Source organism: Oncorhynchus keta, chromosome 27 (genome assembly GCF_023373465.1).
Source record: "Oncorhynchus keta strain PuntledgeMale-10-30-2019 chromosome 27, Oket_V2, whole genome shotgun sequence".
NCBI classification, from domain to species: Eukaryota; Metazoa; Chordata; class Actinopteri; order Salmoniformes; family Salmonidae; genus Oncorhynchus; species Oncorhynchus keta.
The window spans coordinates 10,458,910-10,479,622 of record NC_068447.1 but is presented as its reverse complement, the minus strand read 5'-3'; the positions used below and the strand labels follow the sequence as shown (position 1 = coordinate 10,479,622).

The 20,713-nt window shown below is 49.4% G+C and overlaps 2 protein-coding genes across 14 annotated transcripts in view; both read right to left on the bottom strand.

Moving 5' to 3' along the window:
- The window catches only part of LOC127912428 (proteoglycan 4-like), a 288,599-nt gene that overhangs the window by 36,987 nt on the left and 230,899 nt on the right, over positions 1 to 20,713 (bottom strand). The gene's annotated exons all lie outside the window — the stretch shown is intronic.
- Positions 1 to 20,713, bottom strand: part of LOC118378016 (solute carrier organic anion transporter family member 4A1-like) — an 83,690-nt gene that overhangs the window by 20,477 nt on the left and 42,500 nt on the right. For all 13 annotated transcript variants that reach the window (XR_008082547.1, XR_008082548.1, XR_008082549.1 and 10 more), the window contains 7 exons: positions 17,949 to 18,039; positions 16,758 to 16,879; positions 16,529 to 16,640; positions 15,068 to 15,222; positions 13,044 to 13,302; positions 10,522 to 10,684; positions 7,776 to 7,954 (listed from right to left, as the gene is read on the bottom strand). Coding sequence is in view for 5 of the 13 variants with exons in the window: in XM_052481607.1 (XP_052337567.1) it covers positions 7,776 to 7,954; positions 10,522 to 10,684; positions 13,044 to 13,302; positions 15,068 to 15,222; positions 16,529 to 16,640; positions 16,758 to 16,879; positions 17,949 to 18,039 (1,081 nt within the window). In the remaining 8 variants the exon portion in view is untranslated. The remainder of the gene's footprint in view (positions 1 to 7,775; positions 7,955 to 10,521; positions 10,685 to 13,043; positions 13,303 to 15,067; positions 15,223 to 16,528; positions 16,641 to 16,757; positions 16,880 to 17,948; positions 18,040 to 20,713) is intronic.

Below are 20,713 nucleotides of genomic sequence, written 5' to 3'. Positions count from 1 at the left end.
TACCCACCTGAGAGTAGCAGTGAGGGTTAGGGTATGTACCAACCTGAGGGTAACAGTGAGTGTTAGGGTATGTACCCACCTGAGAGTAGCAGTGAGGGTTAGGGTATGTACCCACCTGAGAGTAGCAGTGAGGGTTAGGGTATGTACCCACCTGAGGGTAGCAGTGAGGGTTAATGTATGTACCCACCTGAGGGTAGCAGTGAGGGTTAGGGTATGTACCCACCTGAGGGTAGCAGTGAGGGTTAGGGTATCTACCCACCTGAGGGTAGCAGTGAGGGTTAATGTATGTACCCACCTGAGGGTAGCAGTGAGGGTTAGGGTATGTACCCACCTGAGGGTAGCAGTGAGGGTTAGGGTATGTACCCACCTGAGAGTAGCAGTACCTGAGAGTGTGAGGGTTAATGTATGTACCCACCTGAGAGTAGCAGTGAGGGTTAGGGTATGTACCCACCTGAGGGTAGCAGTGAGGGTTAGGGTATGTACCCACCTGAGGGTAGCAGTGAGGGTTAGGGTATGTACCCACCTGAGGGTAGCAGTGAGGGTTAGGGTATGTACCCACCTGAGGGTAGCAGTGAGGGTTAGGGTATGTACCCACCTGAGGGTAGCAGTGAGGGTTAGGGTATGTACCCACCTGAGGGTAGCAGTGAGGGTTAGGGTATGTACCCACCTGAGGGTAGCAGTGAGGGTTAGGGTATGTACCTACCTGAGAGTAGCAGTGAGGGTTAGGGTCTGTACCAACCTGAGGGTAGCAGTGAGGGTTAGGGTATGTACCCACCTGAGAGTAGCAGTGAGGGTTAGGGTATGTACCAACCTGAGGGTAACAGTGAGTGTTAGGGTATGTACCCACCTGAGAGTAGCAGTGAGGGTTAGGTATGTACCCACCTGAGAGTAGCAGTGAGGGTGAGGGGGTATGTACCCACCTGAGGGTAGCAGTGAGGGTTAATGTATGTACCCACCTGAGGGTAGCAGTGAGGGTTAGGGTATGTACCCACCTGAGGGTAGCAGTGAGGGTTAGGGTATCTACCCACCTGAGAGTAGCAGTGAGGGTTAGGGTATGTACCCACCTGAGGGTAGCAGTGAGGGTTAGGGTATGTACCCACCTGAGGGTAGCAGTGAGGGTTAGGGTATGTACCCACCGGAGGGTAGCAGTGAGGGTTAGGGTATGTACCCACCTGAGGGTAGCAGTGAGGGTTAGGGTATGTACCCACCTGAGGGTAGCAGTGAGGGTTAGGGTATGTACCCACCTGAGGGTAGCAATGAGGGTTAGGGTATGTACCCACCTGAGAGTAGCAGTGAGGGTTAGGGTATGTACCCACCTGAGAGTAGCAGTGAGGGTTAGGGTATGTACCCACCTGAGGGTAGCAGTGAGGGTTAGGGTATGTACCCACCTGTATGTACCCACCTGAGAGTAGCAGTGAGGGTTAGGGTATGTACCCACCTGAGAGTAGCAGTGAGGGTTAGGGTATGTACCCACCTGAGAGTAGCAGTGAGGGTTAGGGTATGTACCAACCTGAGGGTAACAGTGAGTGTTAGGGTATGTACCCACCTGAGAGTAGCAGTGAGGGTTAGGGTATGTACCCACCTGAGTGTAGCAGTGAGGGTTAGGGTATGTACCCACCTGAGAGTAGCAGTGAGGGTTAGGGTATGTACCCACCTGAGTGTATCAGTGAGTGTTAGGGTATGTACCCACCTGAGGGTAGCAGTGAGGGTTAGGGTATGTACCCACCTGAGGGTATCAGTGAGGGTTAGGGTATGTACCCACCTGAGTGTATCAGTGAGTGTTAGGGTATGTACCCACCTGAGAGTAGCAGTGAGGGTTAGGGTATGTACCCACCTGAGAGTAGCAGTGAGGGTTAGGGTATGTACCCACCTGAGGGTAGCAGTGAGGGTTAGGGTATGTACCCACCTGAGGGTAGCAGTGAGGGTTAGGGTATGTACCCACCTGAGAGTAGCAGTGAGGGTTAGGGTATGTACCCACCTGAGTGTATCAGTGAGTGTTAGGGTATGTACCCACCTGAGAGTAGCAGTGAGGGTTAGGGTATGTACCCACCTGAGAGTAGCAGTGAGGGTTAGGGTATGTACCCACCTGAGGGTAGCAATGAGGGTTAGGGTCTGTACCCACCTGAGGGTAGCAATGAGGGTTAGGGTATGTACCCACCTGAGGGTAGCAGTGAGGGTTAGGGTATGTACCCACCTGAGGGTAGCAGTGAGGGTTAGGGTATGTACCCACCTGAGGGTAGCAGTGAGGGTTAGGGTATGTACCCACCTGAGGGTAGCAGTGAGGGTTAGGGTCTGTACCCACCTGAGGGTAGCAATGAGGGTGAGGGGCTGTACCCACCTGAGGGTAGCAATGAGGGTTAGGGTCTGTACCCACCTGAGGGTAGCAATGAGGGTTAGGGTATGTACCCACCTGAGAGTAGCAGTGAGGGTTAGGGTATGTACCCACCCGAGTGTAGCAGTGAGGGTTAGGGTATGTACCCACCTGAGGGTAGCAGTGAGGGTTAGGGTATGTACCCACCTGAGGGTAGCAGTGAGGGTTAGGGTATCTACCCACCTGAGAGTAGCAGTGAGGGTTAGGGTATGTACCCACCTGAGGGTAGCAGTGAGGGTTAGGGTATCTACCCACCTGAGAGTAGCAGTGAGGGTTAGGGTATCTACCCACCTGAGAGTAGCAGTGAGGGTTAGGGTATGTACCCACCTGAGGGTAGCAGTGAGGGTTAGGGTATGTACCCACCTGAGGGTAGCAATGAGGGTTAGGGTATGTACCCACCTGAGGGTAGCAATGAGGGTTAGGGTATGTACCCACCTGAGGGTAGCAGTGAGGGTTAGGGTATGTACCCACCTGAGGGTAGCAGTGAGGGTTAGGGTATGTACCCACCTGAGGGTAGCAATGAGGGTTAGGGTATGTACCCACCTGAGGGTAGCAGTGAGGGTTAGGGTATGTACCTACCTGAGAGTAGCAGTGAGGGTTAGGGTCTGTACCAACCTGAGGGTAGCAGTGAGGGTTAGGGTATGTGCCCACCTGAGGGTAGCAGTGAGATTTAGAGTTAGGGTCTGTACCCACCTGAGGGTAGCAGTGAGGGTTAGGGCATGTACCCACCTGAGAGTAGCAGTGAGGGTTAGGGTATGTACCCACCTGAGTGTAGCAGTGAGGGTTAGGGTATGTACCCACCTGAGGGTAGCAGTGAGGGTTAGGGTATGTACCCACCTGAGGGTAGCAGTGAGGGTTAGGGTATCTACCCACCTGAGAGTAGCAGTGAGGGTTAGGGTATGTACCCACCTGAGGGTAGCAGTGAGGGTTAGGGTATGTACCCACCTGAGGGTAGCAGTGAGGGTTAGGGTATGTACCCACCTGAGGGTAGCAGTGAGGGTTAGGGTATCTACCCACCTGAGAGTAGCAGTGAGGGTTAGGGTATGTACCCACCTGAGAGTAGCAGTGAGGGTTAGGGTATGTACCCACCTGAGGGTAGCAGTGAGGGTTAATGTATGTACCCACCTGAGGGTAGCAGTGAGGGTTAGGGTATGTACCCACCTGAGGGTAGCAGTGAGGGTTAGGGTATGTACCCACCTGAGAGTAGCAGTGAGGGTTAGGGTATGTACCCACCTGAGAGTAGCAGTGAGGGTTAGGGTATGTACCCACCTGAGGGTAGCAGTGAGGGTTAGGGTATGTACCCACCGGAGGGTAGCAGTGAGGGTTAGGGTATGTACCCACCTGAGGGTAGCAGTGAGGGTTAGGGTATGTACCCACCCGAGGGTAGCAGTGAGGGTTAGGGTATGTACCCACCTGAGGGTAGCAGTGAGGGTTAGGGTATGTACCCACCTGAGAGTAGCAGTGAGGGTTAGGGTATGTACCCACCTGAGAGTAGCAGTGAGGGTTAGGGTATGTACCCACCTGAGGGTAGCAGTGAGGGTTAGGGTATGTACCCACCTGAGAGTAGCAGTGAGGGTTAGGGTATGTACCCACCTGAGAGTAGCAGTGAGGGTTAGGGTATGTACCCACCTGAGAGTAGCAGTGAGGGTTAGGGTATGTACCAACCTGAGGGTAACAGTGAGTGTTAGGGTATGTACCCACCTGAGAGTAGCAGTGAGGGTTAGGGTATGTACCCACCTGAGTGTAGCAGTGAGGGTTAGGGTATGTACCCACCTGAGAGTAGCAGTGAGGGTTAGGGTATGTACCCACCTGAGTGTATCAGTGAGTGTTAGGGTATGTACCCACCTGAGAGTAGCAGTGAGGGTTAGGGTATGTACCCACCTGAGAGTAGCAGTGAGGGTTAGGGTATGTACCCACCTGAGGGGTAGCAATGAGGGTTAGGGTCTGTACCCACCTGAGGGTAGCAATGAGGGTTAGGGTATGTACCCACCTGAGGGTAGCAGTGAGGGTTAGGGTATGTACCCACCTGAGGGTAGCAGTGAGGGTTAGGGTATGTACCCACCTGAGGGTAGCAGTGAGGGTTAGGGTATGTACCCACCTGAGGGTAGCAGTGAGGGTTAGGGTCTGTACCCACCTGAGGGTAGCAATGAGGGTTAGGGTCTGTACCCACCTGAGGGTAGCAGTGAGGGTAAGGGTATGTACCCACCTGAGGGTAGCAGTGAGGGTTAGGGCATGTACCCACCTGAGAGTAGCAGTGAGGGTTAGGGTATGTACCCACCTGAGTGTAGCAGTGAGGGTTAGGGTATGTACCCACCTGAGGGTAGCAGTGAGGGTTAGGGTATGTACCCACCTGAGGGTAGCAGTGAGGGTTAGGGTATCTACCCACCTGAGAGTAGCAGTGAGGGTTAGGGTATGTACCCACCTGAGGGTAGCAGTGAGGGTTAGGGTATCTACCCACCTGAGAGTAGCAGTGAGGGTTAGGGTATCTACCCACCTGAGAGTAGCAGTCAGGGTTAGGGTATGTACCCACCTGAGGGTAGCAGTGAGGGTTAGGGTATGTACCCACCTGAGGGTAGCAATGAGGGTTAGGGTATGTACCCACCTGAGGGTAGCAATGAGGGTTAGGGTCTGTACCCCCACCTGAGGGTAGCAGTGAGGGTTAGGGTATGTACCCACCTGAGGGTAGCAGTGAGGGTTAGGTATGTACCCACCTGAGAGTAGCAGTGAGGGTTAGGGTATGTACCCACCTGAGGGTAGCAGTGAGGGTTAGGGTATGTACCCACCTGAGGGTAGCAGTGAGGGTTAGGGTATGTACCCACCTGAGGGTAGCAATGAGGGTTAGGGTATGTGCCCACCTGAGGGTAGCAGTGAGATTTAGAGTTAGGGTCTGTACCCACCTGAGGGTAGCAGTGAGGGTTAGGGCATGTACCCACCTGAGAGTAGCAGTGAGGGTTAGGGTATGTACCCACCTGAGTGTAGCAGTGAGGGTTAGGGTATGTACCCACCTGAGGGTAGCAGTGAGGGTTAGGGTATGTACCCACCTGAGGGTAGCAGTGAGGGTTAGGGTATCTACCCACCTGAGAGTAGCAGTGAGGGTTAGGGTATGTACCCACCTGAGGGTAGCAGTGAGGGTTAGGGTATGTACCCACCTGAGGGTAGCAGTGAGGGTTAGGGTATGTACCCACCTGAGGGTAGCAGTGAGGGTTAGGGTATCTACCCACCTGAGAGTAGCAGTGAGGGTTAGGGTATGTACCCACCTGAGAGTAGCAGTGAGGGTTAGGGTATGTACCCACCTGAGGGTAGCAGTGAGGGTTAATGTATGTACCCACCTGAGGGTAGCAGTGAGGGTTAGGGTATGTACCCACCTGAGGGTAGCAGTGAGGGTTAGGGTATGTACCCACCTGAGAGTAGCAGTGAGGGTTAGGGTATGTACCCACCTGAGAGTAGCAGTGAGGGTTAGGGTATGTACCCACCTGAGGGTAGCAGTGAGGGTTAGGGTATGTACCCACCGGAGGGTAGCAGTGAGGGTTAGGGTATGTACCCACCTGAGGGTAGCAGTGAGGGTTAGGGTATGTACCCACCCGAGGGTAGCAGTGAGGGTTAGGGTATGTACCCACCTGAGGGTAGCAGTGAGGGTTAGGGTATGTACCCACCTGAGAGTAGCAGTGAGGGTTAGGGTATGTACCCACCTGAGAGTAGCAGTGAGGGTTAGGGTATGTACCCACCTGAGGGTAGCAGTGAGGGTTAGGGTATGTACCCACCTGAGAGTAGCAGTGAGGGTTAGGGTATGTACCCACCTGAGAGTAGCAGTGAGGGTTAGGGTATGTACCCACCTGAGAGTAGCAGTGAGGGTTAGGGTATGTACCAACCTGAGGGTAACAGTGAGTGTTAGGGTATGTACCCACCTGAGAGTAGCAGTGAGGGTTAGGGTATGTACCCACCTGAGTGTAGCAGTGAGGGTTAGGGTATGTACCCACCTGAGAGTAGCAGTGAGGGTTAGGGTATGTACCCACCTGAGTGTATCAGTGAGTGTTAGGGTTAGGTATGTACCCACCTGAGGGTAGCAGTGAGGGTTAGGGTATGTACCCACCTGAGGGTATCAGTGAGGGTTAGGGTATGTACCCACCTGAGTGTATCAGTGAGTGTTAGGGTATGTACCCACCTGAGAGTAGCAGTGAGGGTTAGGGTATGTACCCACCTGAGAGTAGCAGTGAGGGTTAGGGTATGTACCCACCTGAGGGTAGCAGTGAGGGTTAGGGTATGTACCCACCTGAGGGTAGCAGTGAGGGTTAGGGTATGTACCCACCTGAGAGTAGCAGTGAGGGTTAGGGTATGTACCCACCTGAGTGTATCAGTGAGTGTTAGGGTATGTACCCACCTGAGAGTAGCAGTGAGGGTTAGGGTATGTACCCACCTGAGAGTAGCAGTGAGGGTTAGGGTATGTACCCACCTGAGGGTAGCAATGAGGGTTAGGGTATGTACCCACCTGAGGGTAGCAATGAGGGTTAGGGTCTGTACCCACCTGAGGGTAGCAATGAGGGTTAGGGTATGTACCCACCTGAGGGTAGCAGTGAGGGTTAGGGTATGTACCCACCTGAGGGTAGCAATGAGGGTTAGGGTCTGTACCCACCTGAGGGTAGCAGTGAGGGTTAGGGTATGTACCCACCTGAGGGTAGCAGTGAGGGTTAGGGTATGTACCCACCTGAGGGTAGCAATGAGGGTTAGGGTATGTACCCACCTGAGGGTAGCAGTGAGATTTAGAGTTAGGGTCTGTACCCACCTGAGGGTAGCAGTGAGGGTTAGGGCATGTACCCACCTGAGAGTAGCAGTGAGGGTTAGGGTATGTACCCACCTGAGTGTAGCAGTGAGGGTTAGGGTATGTACCCACCTGAGGGTAGCAGTGAGGGTTAGGGTATGTACCCACCTGAGGGTAGCAGTGAGGGTTAGGGTATGTACCCACCTGAGGGTAGCAGTGAGGGTTAGGGTATGTACCCACCTGAGGGTAGCAGTGAGGGTTAGGGTATGTACCCACCTGAGGGTAGCAATGAGGGTTAGGGTATGTACCCACCTGAGGGTAGCAATGAGGGTTAGGGTATGTACCCACCTGAGGGTAGCAGTGAGGGTTAGGGTATGTACCCACCTGAGGGTAGCAGTGAGGGTTAGGGTATGTACCCACCTGAGGGTAGCAGTGAGGGTTAGGGTGTGTACCCACCTGAGGGTAGCAGTGAGGGTTAGGGTATGTACCTACCTGAGGGTAGCAGTGAGATTTAGAGTTAGGGTCTGTACCCACCTGAGGGTAGCAGTGAGGGTTAGGGTGTGTACCCACCTGAGGGTAGCAGTGAGGGTTAGGGTATGTACCTACCTGAGGGTAGCAGTGAGATTTAGAGTTAGGGTCTGTACCCACCTGAGGGTAGCAGTGAGGGCGGGGATACTACACAGGAAGGTAAAGAAGATGATGATGAAGAGGAAGGTGAGGAAGGCTGGCATGTGACTACAGGAGCTGGTGCATTTCCCATCCAGAGCCAGACCCTCCTGCCCCGACGTGACGTTCCCCCCCACCACACAGCTGCAGCCCGAGTACACCTAACCAGGGGCACCAGACAGAAGGGACAGTCAGACAGAGTCAACATACACAGCTGTAGCCTGAGTACAACAGACAGAAGGACAATCAGACAGAGGGGACAATCAGACAGAAGGGACAATCAGACAGATGGACAGTAGGGGATAGAGAAGGGACAGTCAGACAGAAGGAACAGTAGGGGATAGAGAAGGGACAGTCAGACAGAAGGGACAGTCAGACAGAAGGGACAGTCAGACAGAAGGGACAGTCAGACAGAATGGACAGTAGGGGAGAAAGAAGGGACAGTCAGACAGAAGGGACAGTCAGACAGAATGGACAGTAGGGGAGAAAGAAGGGACAGTCAGACAGAAGGGACAGTAGGGGAGAGAGAAGAGTCAGTCAGACAGAAGGGACAGTCAGACAGAAGGGACAGTCAGACAGAAGGGACAGTCAGACAGAAGGGAAAGTAGGGGATAGAGAAGGGACAATCAGACAGAAGGGACAGTCAGACAGAAGGGACAGTCAGACAGAATGGACAGTCAGACATAAGGACAGTAGGGGAGAAAGAAAGGACAGTCAGACAGAAGGGACAGTAGGGGAGAGAGAAGGGACAGTCAGACAGAAGGGACAGTAGGGGAGAGAGAAGGGTCAGTCAGACAGAAGGGACAGTCAGACAGAAGGGACAGTCAGACAGAAGGGACAGTAGGGGATAGAGAAGCGACAGTCAGACAGAAGGGACAGTCAGACAGAAGGGACTGTCAGACAGAAGGGACAGTAGGGGAGAGAAGGAACAGTCAGACAGAAGGGATAGTAGGGGAGAGAAGGAACAGTCAGACAGAAGGGACAGTACGGGAGAGAGAAGGGTCAGTCAGACAGAAGGGACAGTCAGACAGAAGGAACAGTAGGGGATAGAGAAGGGACAGTCAGACAGAAGGGACAGTAGGGGAGAGAGAAGGGTCAGTCAGACAGAAGGGACAGTTAGACAGAAGGGACAGTCAGATAGAAGGAACAGTCAGACCGAAGGGACAGTCAGACAGAAGGGACAGTAGGGGAGAGAGAAGGGTCAGTCAGACAGAAGGGTCAGTCAGACAGAAGGAACAGTCAGACAGAGAGGGCTGCCTCGCATCTAGTCCTTTGCAGGATTTAGTTTTTGGGGATTATGGCTGAATACAAACAGTGTAGTTATTTCCTCCGCAAGGCAATCAAACAAGTGAAATGTTAGTATAGAGACAAAGTGGAGTCGCAATTCAACGGCTCAGACGTATGTGGCAGGGTCTACAGACAATCATGGATTACAGAAAGAAAACCAGCCACTTCGACGGACACCGACGTCTTGCTTCCAGACAAACTAAACACCTTCTTTGTCTGCTTTGAGGATAACGCAGTGCCACCGACACGGCCCACTACCAAGGACTGTGTGCTCTCCTTCTCTGGTGGCGGCGTGAGTAAGACGTTTAAACGTGTTAACCATCGCATCTGCTGCCAGCCCAGACGGCATCCCTAGCCACGTCCTCAGAGCATGCGCAGACCAGCTGGCTTGTGTGTTTACGGACATATTCAATCTCTCCCTATCCCAGTCTGCTGTCCCCACACGCTTCAAGATGGCCACCATTGTTTCTGAACCCAAGAAGGCAACGGTAACTGAACTAAATGACTATCGCCCCGTAGCACTTACTTCCGTCATCATGAAGTGCTTTGAGAGACTAGTCAAGGAGCATATCACCTCTACCTTACCTGACACCCTAGACCAACTCCAATTTGCTTACCAACAGATCCACATATGATGCAATCACCATCACACTCCACTATCCCATCTGGACAAGAGGAATACCTACAGTTGAAGTTGGAAGTTTACATACACCTTAGCCAAATACTTTTAAACTCAGGTTGTCACAATTCCTGACATTTAATTCCCTGTTTTAGGTCAGTTAGGATCACCACTTTATTTCAAGAATGTGAAATGTTAGAATAATATTAGAGAGAATTATTTATTTCAGCTTTTATTTATTTCATCACATTCCCAGTGGGTCAGAAGTGTACATACACTCAATTAGCATTTGGCAGCATTGCCTTGAAATTGTTTAACTTGTGTCAAACGTTTCGGGTCGCCTTCCACAAGCTTCCCACAATAAGTTGGGTGAATTTTGGCCCAATCCTTCTGACAGAGAGTATGCTTGGGGTCATTGTCCATTTGGAAGACGCATTTGCAACCAAGCTTTAACTTCCTGAGTGTTTCAAATACTTGTGTTTCAAATACTTATTCTCTCCACTGTATATATTATTCTTCCATTCCTTTACTTAGATTTGTGTGTATTAGATAGTTGTTGTGGAATTGTTAGATTACTTGTTAGATATTACTGCACTGTCAGAACTAGAAGCACAAGCATTTCGCTACACTCGCAATACATTTTTCTTCATTAACAAACTGCTAACCATGTGTATGTGACCAATAAAATTTGATTTGATTTGACAGAAGGGACAGTCACACAGAAGGGACAGTCACACAGAGTGAACATGTATACTGACAGACTACCGTACATCTTCATTAACTAATTTAAGTGAGATCTTTGCTGAACAGTTGGTTGGTTACCTGTCTACCTGTGGAGACCTCCGTGTGGTTGACTGTGCTGCAGCCTGCATGGCAAGGGGAGTAATACATCACACCATCGGATCCACAGACTGGGTTATAGAGCTCTCGTAAACAGTGACAGTCTGCATTACAGCCCACCATCAGGTTGTCCCCCAACCAAGAACTGAGAAAGATAGAGAGAGAGAGATGAGACAGAGAGAGAGGAGACAGAGAGGAGATAGATAGAGAGAGAGAGATGAGACAGAGAGAGAGAGAGAGAGAGAGAGAGAGAGAGGAGACAGAGCGAGAATGAGAGAAATTACCGTACAACAGACCATGTATTCACCCTGCACACCCTAATTGACAACCAAACAAACCAAAACAAAGTCAAAGTCTTCTCATGCTTTGTTGATTTCAAAAAGGCCTTTAACTCAATTTGGCATGAGGGTCTGCTATACAAATTGATGGAAAATGGTGTTGGGGGTAAAACATACGACATTATAAAATCCATGTACACAAACAACAAGTGTGCGGTTAAAATTGGCAAAAAACACACATTTCTTCCCACAGGCCCATGGGGTGAGACAGGGATGCAGCTTAAGCCCCACCCTCTTCAACATATATTTCAACGAGTTGGCGGGGAGACTAGAAAAGTCTGCAGCACCCAGCCTCACTAGAAACTGAAGTGAAATGTCTATTGTTTGCTGATGATCCTGTCCCCAACCAAGGAGGGCCTACAGCAGCACCTAGATATTCTGCACAGATTCTGCCAGACCTGGGCCCTGACAGTAAATCTCAGTAAGACCAAAATAATGGTGTTCCAAAAAAGGTCCAGTTGCCAGGACCACAAATACAAATTCCATCTAGACACCATTACCCTAGAGCACACTAAAAAATGTACATACCTTGGCCTAAACATCAGCGCCACAGGTTACTTTCACAAAGCTATGAACGATCTGAGAGACAAGGCAAGAAGGGCATTCTATGCCATCAAAAGGAACATAAAATTCAACTTACCAATTAGGATCTGGTTACAAATACTTGAATCAGTCATAAAGCCCATTGCCCTTTATGGTTGTGAGATCTGGAGACTTCACAAAATGGGACAAACACCAAATTGAGACTCTGTACGCAGAATTCTGCAAAAATATCCCCCGTGTACAACGTAGAACACCAAATAATGCATGCAGAGCAGAATTAGGCCGATACCCACTAATTATCAAAATCCAGAAAAGAGCCGTTAAATTCTATAACCACCTAAAAGGAAGCGATTCCCAAACCGTCCATAACAAAGCCATCACCTACAGAGAGATGAACCTGGAGAAGAGTCCCCTAAGCAAGCTGGTCCTGGGGCTCTGTTCACAAACACAAGCACACCCTACAGAGCCCCAGGACAGCAGCACAATTAGACCCAACCAAATCATGAGAAAACAAAAAGATAATTACTTGACACATTGGAAAGAATTAACAACAAAACAGAGCTAACTAGAATGCTATTTGGCCCTAAACAGGGAGTTAACAGTGGCAGAATACCTGACCACTGTGACTGACCCAAAATTAAGCAAAGCTTTGACGATGTACAGACTCAGTGAGCATAGCCTTGCTATTGAGAAAGGCCGCCGTAGGCAGACATGGCTCTCAAGAGAAGACAGGCTATGTGCTCACTGCCCACAAAATGAGATGGAAACTGAGCTGCACTTCCTAACCTCCTGCCCAATGTATGACCATATTAGAGAGACATATTTCCCTCAAATTACACAGATCCACAAAGAATTCTAAAACAAATCCAATTTTGATAAACTCCCATATGTACTGGGTGAAATTCCACAGTGTGCCATCACAGCAGCAAGATTTGTGACCTGTTGCCACGAGAAAAGGGCAACCAGTGAAGAACAAACACCATTGTAAATTACAACCCATTATTTCACTTTATCTCAAATATAAAGTATATTTTGATTTGTTCAACATTTTTTTGGTTACTAAATTAATCCATATGTATTATTTCATAGTTTTGATGTCTTCACTATTATTCTACAATGTATAAAATAGTCAAAATAAAGAAAAATCATTGAATGAGTAGGTGTGTCCAAACTTTTGACTGGTACAGTATATATGTAATATGCTAATTTTATGCAAATTTTATGCAAATTTTCAGAATGTCACTTTTATTTAACTAGGCAAGTCAGTTTAGAACACATGTTTATTTACAATGAGTGAACAGTGGGTTAACTGCCTTGTTCAGGTGTAGAAAGAAACATTTTCCCCTTGTCAGCTCAGGGATTCGATCTTGCAATCATTTGGTTACTAGCCCAACGTTCTAAACACTATCTGCCGTCCCAAAGGTTCTCACGGAGACCAATTACCCCTCATGCACAATTTCATGACGGTCTCAACCCTACCAGTCTGTTTAGCTAACATTCCACTTCTTTGTACTCAAAATAATGATTATACTGTATAATGGGTAAGACAAAATAATGATTATACTGTGTAATGGGTAAGACAAAATAATGTCAAATATTCCACTGGGCCTGGTCTGGGCTTACCTGTTGTGGAGGTTGTGGGCTGGCTCATAGTACTGTTCATTGTACTGATGACCCGGTGGCAGGTTGCTGCGGTAGGGGGAAGTCACCCCGGCCATGAGGACGTTGGGACAGTGGATGAGGAAGATGAAGATGGCAAGAAGACTGATGACGGCACACACCATGCAGAACCTAATGATGTCACGGCAACGGAGGTTCAGCTTCTTCACGATGTAGCCACCCAGGAAAGTGCCCCCTCCACCAGCGGGTACCACCATGTAGCCTGGTGGGAGGAGAGGGAAGGTTAGTACCATGTAGCCTGGTGGGAGGAGAGGGAAGGTTAGTACCATGTAGCCTGGTGGGAGGAGAGGGAAGGTTAGTACCATGTAGCCTGGTGGGAGGAGAGGGAAGGTTAGTACCATGTAGCCTGGTGGGAGGAGAGGGAAGGTTAATACCATGTAGCCTGGTGGGAGGAGAGGGAAGGTTAATACCATGTAGCCTGGTAGGAGGAGAGGGAAGGTTAATACCATGTAGCCTGGTGGGAGGAGAGGGAAGGTTAGTACCATGTAGCCTGGTGGGAGGAGAGGGAAGGTTAATACCATGTAGCCTGGTGGGAGGAGAGGGAAGGTTAGTACCATGTAGCCTGGTGGGAGGAGAGGGAAGGTTAGTACCATGTAGCCTGGTGGGAGGAGAGGGAAGGTTAGTACCATGTAGCCTGGTGGGAGGAGAGGGAAGGTTAATACCATGTAGCCTGGTGGGAGGAGAGGGAAGGTTAGTGCCATGTAGCCTGGTGGGAGGAGAGGGAAGGTTAATACCATGTAGCCTGGTGGGAGGAGAGGGAAGGTTAATACCATGTAGCCTGGTGGGAGGAGAGGGAAGGTTAATACCATGTAGCCTGGTGGGAGGAGAGGGAAGGTTAGTACCATGTAGCCTGGTGGGAGGAGAGGGAAGGTTAGTACCATGTAGCCTGGTGGGAGGAGAGGGAAGGTTAATACCATGTAGCCTGGTGGGAGGAGAGGGAAGGTTAATACCATGTAGCCTGGTAGGAGGAGAGGGAAGGTTAGTACCATGTAGCCTGGTGGGAGGAGAGGGAAGGTTAATACCATGTAGCCTGGTGGGAGGAGAGGGAAGGTTAGTGCCATGTAGCCTGGTGGGAGGAGAGGGAAGGTTAATACCATGTAGCCTGGTGGGAGGAGAGGGAAGGTTAATACCATGTAGCCTGGTGGGAGGAGAGGGAAGGTTAATACCATGTAGCCTGGTAGGAGGAGAGGGAAGGTTAATACCATGTAGCCTGGTGGGAGGAGAGGGAAGGTTAGTACCATGTAGCCTGGTGGGAGGAGAGGGAAGGTTAGTACCATGTAGCCTGGTAGGAGGAGAGGGAAGGTTAGTACCATGTAGCCTGGTGGGAGGAGAGGGAAGGTTAATACCATGTAGCCTGGTGGGAGGAGAGGGAAGGTTAATACCATGTAGCCTGGTGGGAGGAGAGGGAAGGTTAATACCATGTAGCCTGGTGGGAGGAGAGGGAAGGTTAATACCATGTAGCCTGGTAGGAGGAGAGGGAAGGTTAATACCATGTAGCCTGGTGGGAGGAGAGGGAAGGTTAGTACCATGTAGCCTGGTGGGAGGAGAGGGAAGGTTAGTACCATGTGTATGTGACGGATGAGGAGGGAAGAAGGTTAGTACCATGTGTATGTGAGGGATGAGGAGGGAAGGTTAGTACCATGTAGCCTGGTGGGAGGAGAGGGAAGGTTAGTACCATGTAGCCTGGTGGGAGGAGAGGGAAGGTTAATACCATGTAGCCTGGTGGGAGGAGAGGGTAGGTTAATACCATGTAGCCTGGTGGGAGGAGAGGGAAGGTTAATACCATGTAGCCTGGTGGGAGGAGAGGGAAGGTTAATACCATGTAGCCTGGTAGGAGGAGAGGGAAGGTTAGTACCATGTAGCCTGGTAGGAGGAGAGGGAAGGTTAATACCATGTAGAACATGTAGAACGTGTGTCTCACATCACAGTTTGTGTGGGGTGTAGTTAGTGTTATGATGCTCTCTCACCAAACCAGGTGGCTGCCTCAGATGCACTCAGACTGAACTGAGACTCGAGGAACTTGGGGCCGAAGGTGGACATGCCAGCGATGAGGGTGGCCTCTGTGGCCCCCGCCAGACACAGGAAGAGGAAGGGAGGGTTCTTCAGCAGGAGCAACACTGACCTAGAGAGAGAGAAGGGAGAGTGAAAGAGAGAGAGTGAAAGAGAGAGAGAGAGGGGAGAGTGAAAGAGAGAGTGAAAGAGAGAGTGAAAGAGAGAGTGCAAGAGAGAGTGAAAGAGAGAGTGAAAGAGAGAGAGTGAAAGAGAGAGTGAAAGAGAGAGAGAAGAGAGAGTGAAAGAGAGAGTGAAAGAGAGAAAGAGAGAGAGAAAGAGAGAGTGAAAGAGAGAGAAAGAGAGAGTGAAAGAGAGAGTGAAAGAGAGAGTGAAAGAGAGAGAGAAAGAGAGAGTGAAAGAGAGAGTGAAAGAGAGAGTGAAAGAGAGAGAGAAAGAGAGAGAGAGAGAGAGTGAAAGAGAGAGTGAAAGAGAGAGAGAGAAGAGAGAGTGAAAGAGAGAGAAGAGAGAGTGAAAGAGAGAAGAGAGAGTGAAAGAGAGAGAGAGAAGGAGAGAAAGAGAGAGAGAGAGAGAGAGAGAGAGAGAGAGAGAGAGAGAGAGAGAGAGAGAGTGTGGGGTTATTTCCTTAGTAAGATCTTCAGTTCTTAATTAAAGTAAAGCTCCTCCATAATCTCTAACACTGAGACCTGGGCCCGTATCCACAACATCTCAGAGAGCTGATCCACAATAACTTTCGCCTTTAAAATATACTGTACATGAATAAACTCTTAGAAAATAATTTGCTTTCTAGAACCAAAAAGTGCTATTTGGCTATCCCCATAGGAGAAGCCTTTGAAGAAACCCTTTTGGTTCCAGGTAGAACCCAACAGAGTTATACCTGGCAATAAAAAGGGTTGTACCTGGCAACAAAAAGGGTTGTACCTGGCAACAAAAAGGGTTTTACCTGGAACTAAAAAGGGTTCTCCTATGGGGACAGCCACAGAAACCTTTTGGAACAATTTTTGTAGTACTGTAAGCTGATTCAGACAGATCCTAGATCAGCCCTCCTACTCCGAGACACTTTACTACCATGTTATGTAACACAATGTAGTCTTTGTCCTGTTTCCTCTCACTAATCCCCTGTTGCCATGGAGAATCAGTCTGCTTTCTGAGCCCAAGTTATGTTGGAAACGGGGAGAAATTGTGCTTTACAACGGTATTGATATTACAGTTGATCTGGAAGTATTACGTTTTTTGGGGGGTCGCTAAAATAAGGTCAATTGTACGAATCCAGCGCGATGTACAAACGTGAGTTAGTTAACGTTAGCTGATCAGATTGAATCCATCTGTCAGTGTTATGGTGTGAGTTAATAAATAGAGAAGGAGAGTGGAAGGCCTGGTTCCTTCTGTATCATAGAGGGTAGGGTCACCTACTGTACCTGGGCATGTCTTTCACTGACTTCCCAAACTGAGGGTCTGATGCACTGGCCTGACTGCCATCTTTCAGCTGGTGGGTCTCAGACACACGCATGGCCACATACTTCTGAGAGCCTGGACAGAGAAAGGGGGAAGAAAATACAGATATATATGTTGATGTGAAAGACTGATCTCATTGGGATGTGTTGGGTTCTGTGGTGTTGGTGAAGTGACATTAAGTTGGTCAGTAACCTGGTAGTTGGCGTGGGTAACCCAGGATGGGCAGGGCGACAACCAGCCCTGCTGCGCCTCCTGCCAGGAAGCCAATCCACCAGGCCCCCACCCACAGAGGGTTCTCTGGAGTCAGCTCCGTCCTACACACAGGGAAGAGGCACAGAAGAAGACATGACGAAGAGGACAAAAAGTTGCGAGATGGACAATAATGAAGTCGAGAGCTTTGGCTTATTTATTGAGAATTATGAGTAAATGTTACACTGCAAAGGACCACTAGAGGGCAGTATTGTATATCTGTAGAACGACCACTAGAGGGTAGTATTGTATATCTGTAGAATGGCCACTAGAGGGTAGTATTGTATATCTGTAGAATGGCCACTAGAGGAAGGTATTATATATTTGTAGAAGGGCCACTAGAGGGTAGTATTGTATATCTGTAGAATAGCCACTAGAGGGTAGTATTGTATATTTGTAGAATGGCCACTAGAGGGTAGTATTGTATATTTGTAGAATGGCCATAAGAGGGTAGTATTGAATATCTGTAGAATGGCCACTAGAGAGCAGTATTGTCTATTTGTATAAATGGCCACTAGAGGGTAGTATTGCATATCTGTAGAATGGCCACTAAAGGAATGGTATTGTATATTTGTAGAATGGACACTAGAGGGTAGTATTGTATATCTGTAGAATGGCCACTATAGAGGGAGGTATTGTATATTTGTAGAATGGCCACTAGAGGGAGGCATTGTATAATATATGCCATTTAGCAGACGCTTTTATCCAAAGTGCATACATTCTACGTATGGGTGGTCCCGGGGAACGAACCCACTACCCTGGCGTTACAAGCGCCATGCTCTACCAACTGAGCTACAGAAGGATGCATATATCTGTGGAATGGCCACTAGAGGGAGGTATTGTATTTTTGTAGAATGGCCACTAGAGGGAGGTATTGTATATTTGTAGAATGGCCACTCAAATCAAATCAAATGTTATTTGTCACATGCGCCCAATACAACAGTCTGTGACTAGGGTGGCTGGAGTCTACTGTATATCTGTAGGAAGATATTTCCCCTTTTAAGGTGAAATAATTGTTATAGTCTACGGATCCAGCTGAATCAGACACGGTAAATACAGACGCATTAAGAAGCTGTTCCTCTGAGCTGAGTCAAGAGGTATGGTAGGTGGAGGCAGACAGACCGAGGTACTCACGTCATGTGGATCTCTGTGTAGATGTTAAGGAAGTATCCTCCTAGAAGATACCCTGCAGCTGGGCCCACGATGGCTGCTGTATAGAAGATCCCTGAGGAGCCAGACAGACAGAGACCAGAAAAGAGCTTCAGTTAGGGTCTTCCTACATCCCCTCATTGTTACTAAAAGCATTGTAATTGGGACCAATCATTCACTAAACCCTTAACTAAATCTTGTAATAAATAATGTGGTGACTAAACTGCTTGTAGCTAAGATGGGGAGAAGTCTGTCCATAATAAAGTCCTCTACATTTTTTAGTTTTTTTTTGTTGTTGTAATTTGACCCCTTTTCTCCCTAATTTCCTGGTCTCCAATTGTTGTAGTAGCTACTGTCTTGTCTCATCGCTACAACTCCTGTAGGCGCTCGGGAGAGACGGAGGTTGAAAGTCATGCGTCCTCCGATACACAACCCAACCAAGCCGCACTGCTTCTTAACACAGCGTGCATCCAACCCGGAAGCCAGCCACACCGGTTACGACAGAGCCTGGGCGCGAACCCAGAGTCTCTGATGGCGCAGCTGGCACTGCAGTACAGCGCCCTTAACCACTGCGCCACCCGGGAGGGCCTACTCTACATTCTTAACAGCAACAAGACAGGTCCGACAGGCCCTTGTTTTGTCGCACCTGGAGGGACCTCAGGAAATTACAACCGGCTCAGAACAGGGCAGCAGGACCGGCCCTTGGATGTACACAGAGCGCTAACGTGAGTAATATGCATGTCAATCTATCCTGTCTCTAAGTGGTGGAGAGATTGACTTCACTACTTGTATTCATGAGAGGTATTGATTGACATGTTGAAAGCACTGAGCTGTCTGTTTAAATGACTAGCACACAGCTCAGACGCCCATACATACCCCACAAGACATGCCACCAGAGGTCTCTTCACAGTCCCCAAGTCCAGAACAGACTATGGGAGGTGTACAGTACTACATAGAGACATGACTACATGGAACTCTGTTCCACATCAGGTAACTGATGCAAGCAGTAGAATCAGATAAAAAAATCAGCTAATATCTAGAAAACAAAATCCATGTGTACATGTGTGTAGAGAAGTGGCCTGAGGGAACACACTTAATGTGTTGTAGATATGTGGTATGAAACATTTTAAACGGTCTATAACTGCCTGAATGTTGCTGGGCCCCAGGAAGAGTAGCTGCTGCCTTGGCAACAGGTAATAGAGATCCTTAATACATCAAATACAATTGTTCCTGCCTCAACTGGGTTAAAAGACCTCATTGCTCCTACTTTGAGTTGTTTATTTTTGATCAATAAGCTCACAGAGACAGACTGAGTCCTTTCACTGAGTTCTCACCGAGGTCATTGAAATGGTGATTGTGTTCTATTGCCTCTGTTGACTCTGAAAGGAAAATAGCGGGGGGAGAGGCACAATTCAAAGGCATATTATTGGTGTCTGTGGGGAAACTGCTGATTGGAAGACAGGGAAGGTCTAAGAGATGGTCAAATTGCCTGATTCAATAGAGAACAGATGTAGCAGGGGTTTCTGGGACTTGTCTGTTGGAGTTCAGTTGGAGACATAATGACATAATGTTACCCACATCCAATTTGAACAACTGTATTCAACAACCAACCGACAGGGGTGTCTGTCACTGTTATAGAATTAAAAATTGCCATTCCGATCCATTAGATTACAATCCTCTCCACACGGATGATTTCACATCTAAAGCATGTGTTTAGTGAGTCAGCCTAATGATCCTCATACCAATGAATCAGACTCTGCTCTCATCTGCACATCCTGTTTCCTGTCACTCTACCCTTGTCTGACAGTCTCACAGCATTCTGGTGGCTGCTGTGTCAGTCTGTGGTCTCTGACCACCCACACACACCTAATGCAGATGAAACCACATGGATATAATTCACACACAGTATCAGTCAGCCGCCACAAACACTGCCAGGACACGGTATCAGTCAGCCGCCACAAACACTGCCAGGACACGGTATCAGTCAGCCGCCACAAACACTGCCAGGACACGGTATCAGTCAGCCGCCACAAACACTGCCAGGACACGGTATCAGTCAGCCGCCACAAACACTGCCAGGACACGGTATCAGTCAGCCACCACAAACACTGCCAGGACACGGTATCAGTCAGCCACCACAAACACTGCCAGGACACGGTATCAGTCAGCCGCCACAAACACTGCCAGGACACGGTATCAGTCAGCCACCACAAACACTGCCAGGACACAGTATCAGTCAGCCGCCACAAACACTGCCAGGACACGGTATCAGTCAGCCACCACAAACACTGCCAGGACACGGTATCAGTCAGCCGCCACAAACACTGCCAGGACACGGTATCAGTCAGCCGCCACAAACACTGCCAGGACACGGTATCAGTCAGCCGCCACAAACACTGCCAGGACACGGTATCAGTCAGCCGCCACAAACACCGCCAGGACACGGTATCAGTCAGCCACCACAAACACTGCCAGGACACGGTATCAGTCAGTCGCCACAAACACTGCCAGGACACGGTATCAGTCAGCCGCCACAAACACTGCCAGGACACGGTATCAGTCAGCCGCCACAAACACCGCCAGGACACGGTATCAGTCAGCCACCACAAACACTGCCAGGACACGGTATCAGTCAGTCGCCACAAACACTGCCAGGACACGGTATCAGTCAGCCGCCACAAACACTGCCAGGACACGGTATCAGTCAGCCACCACAAACACTGCCAGGACACGGTATCAGTCAGCCGCCA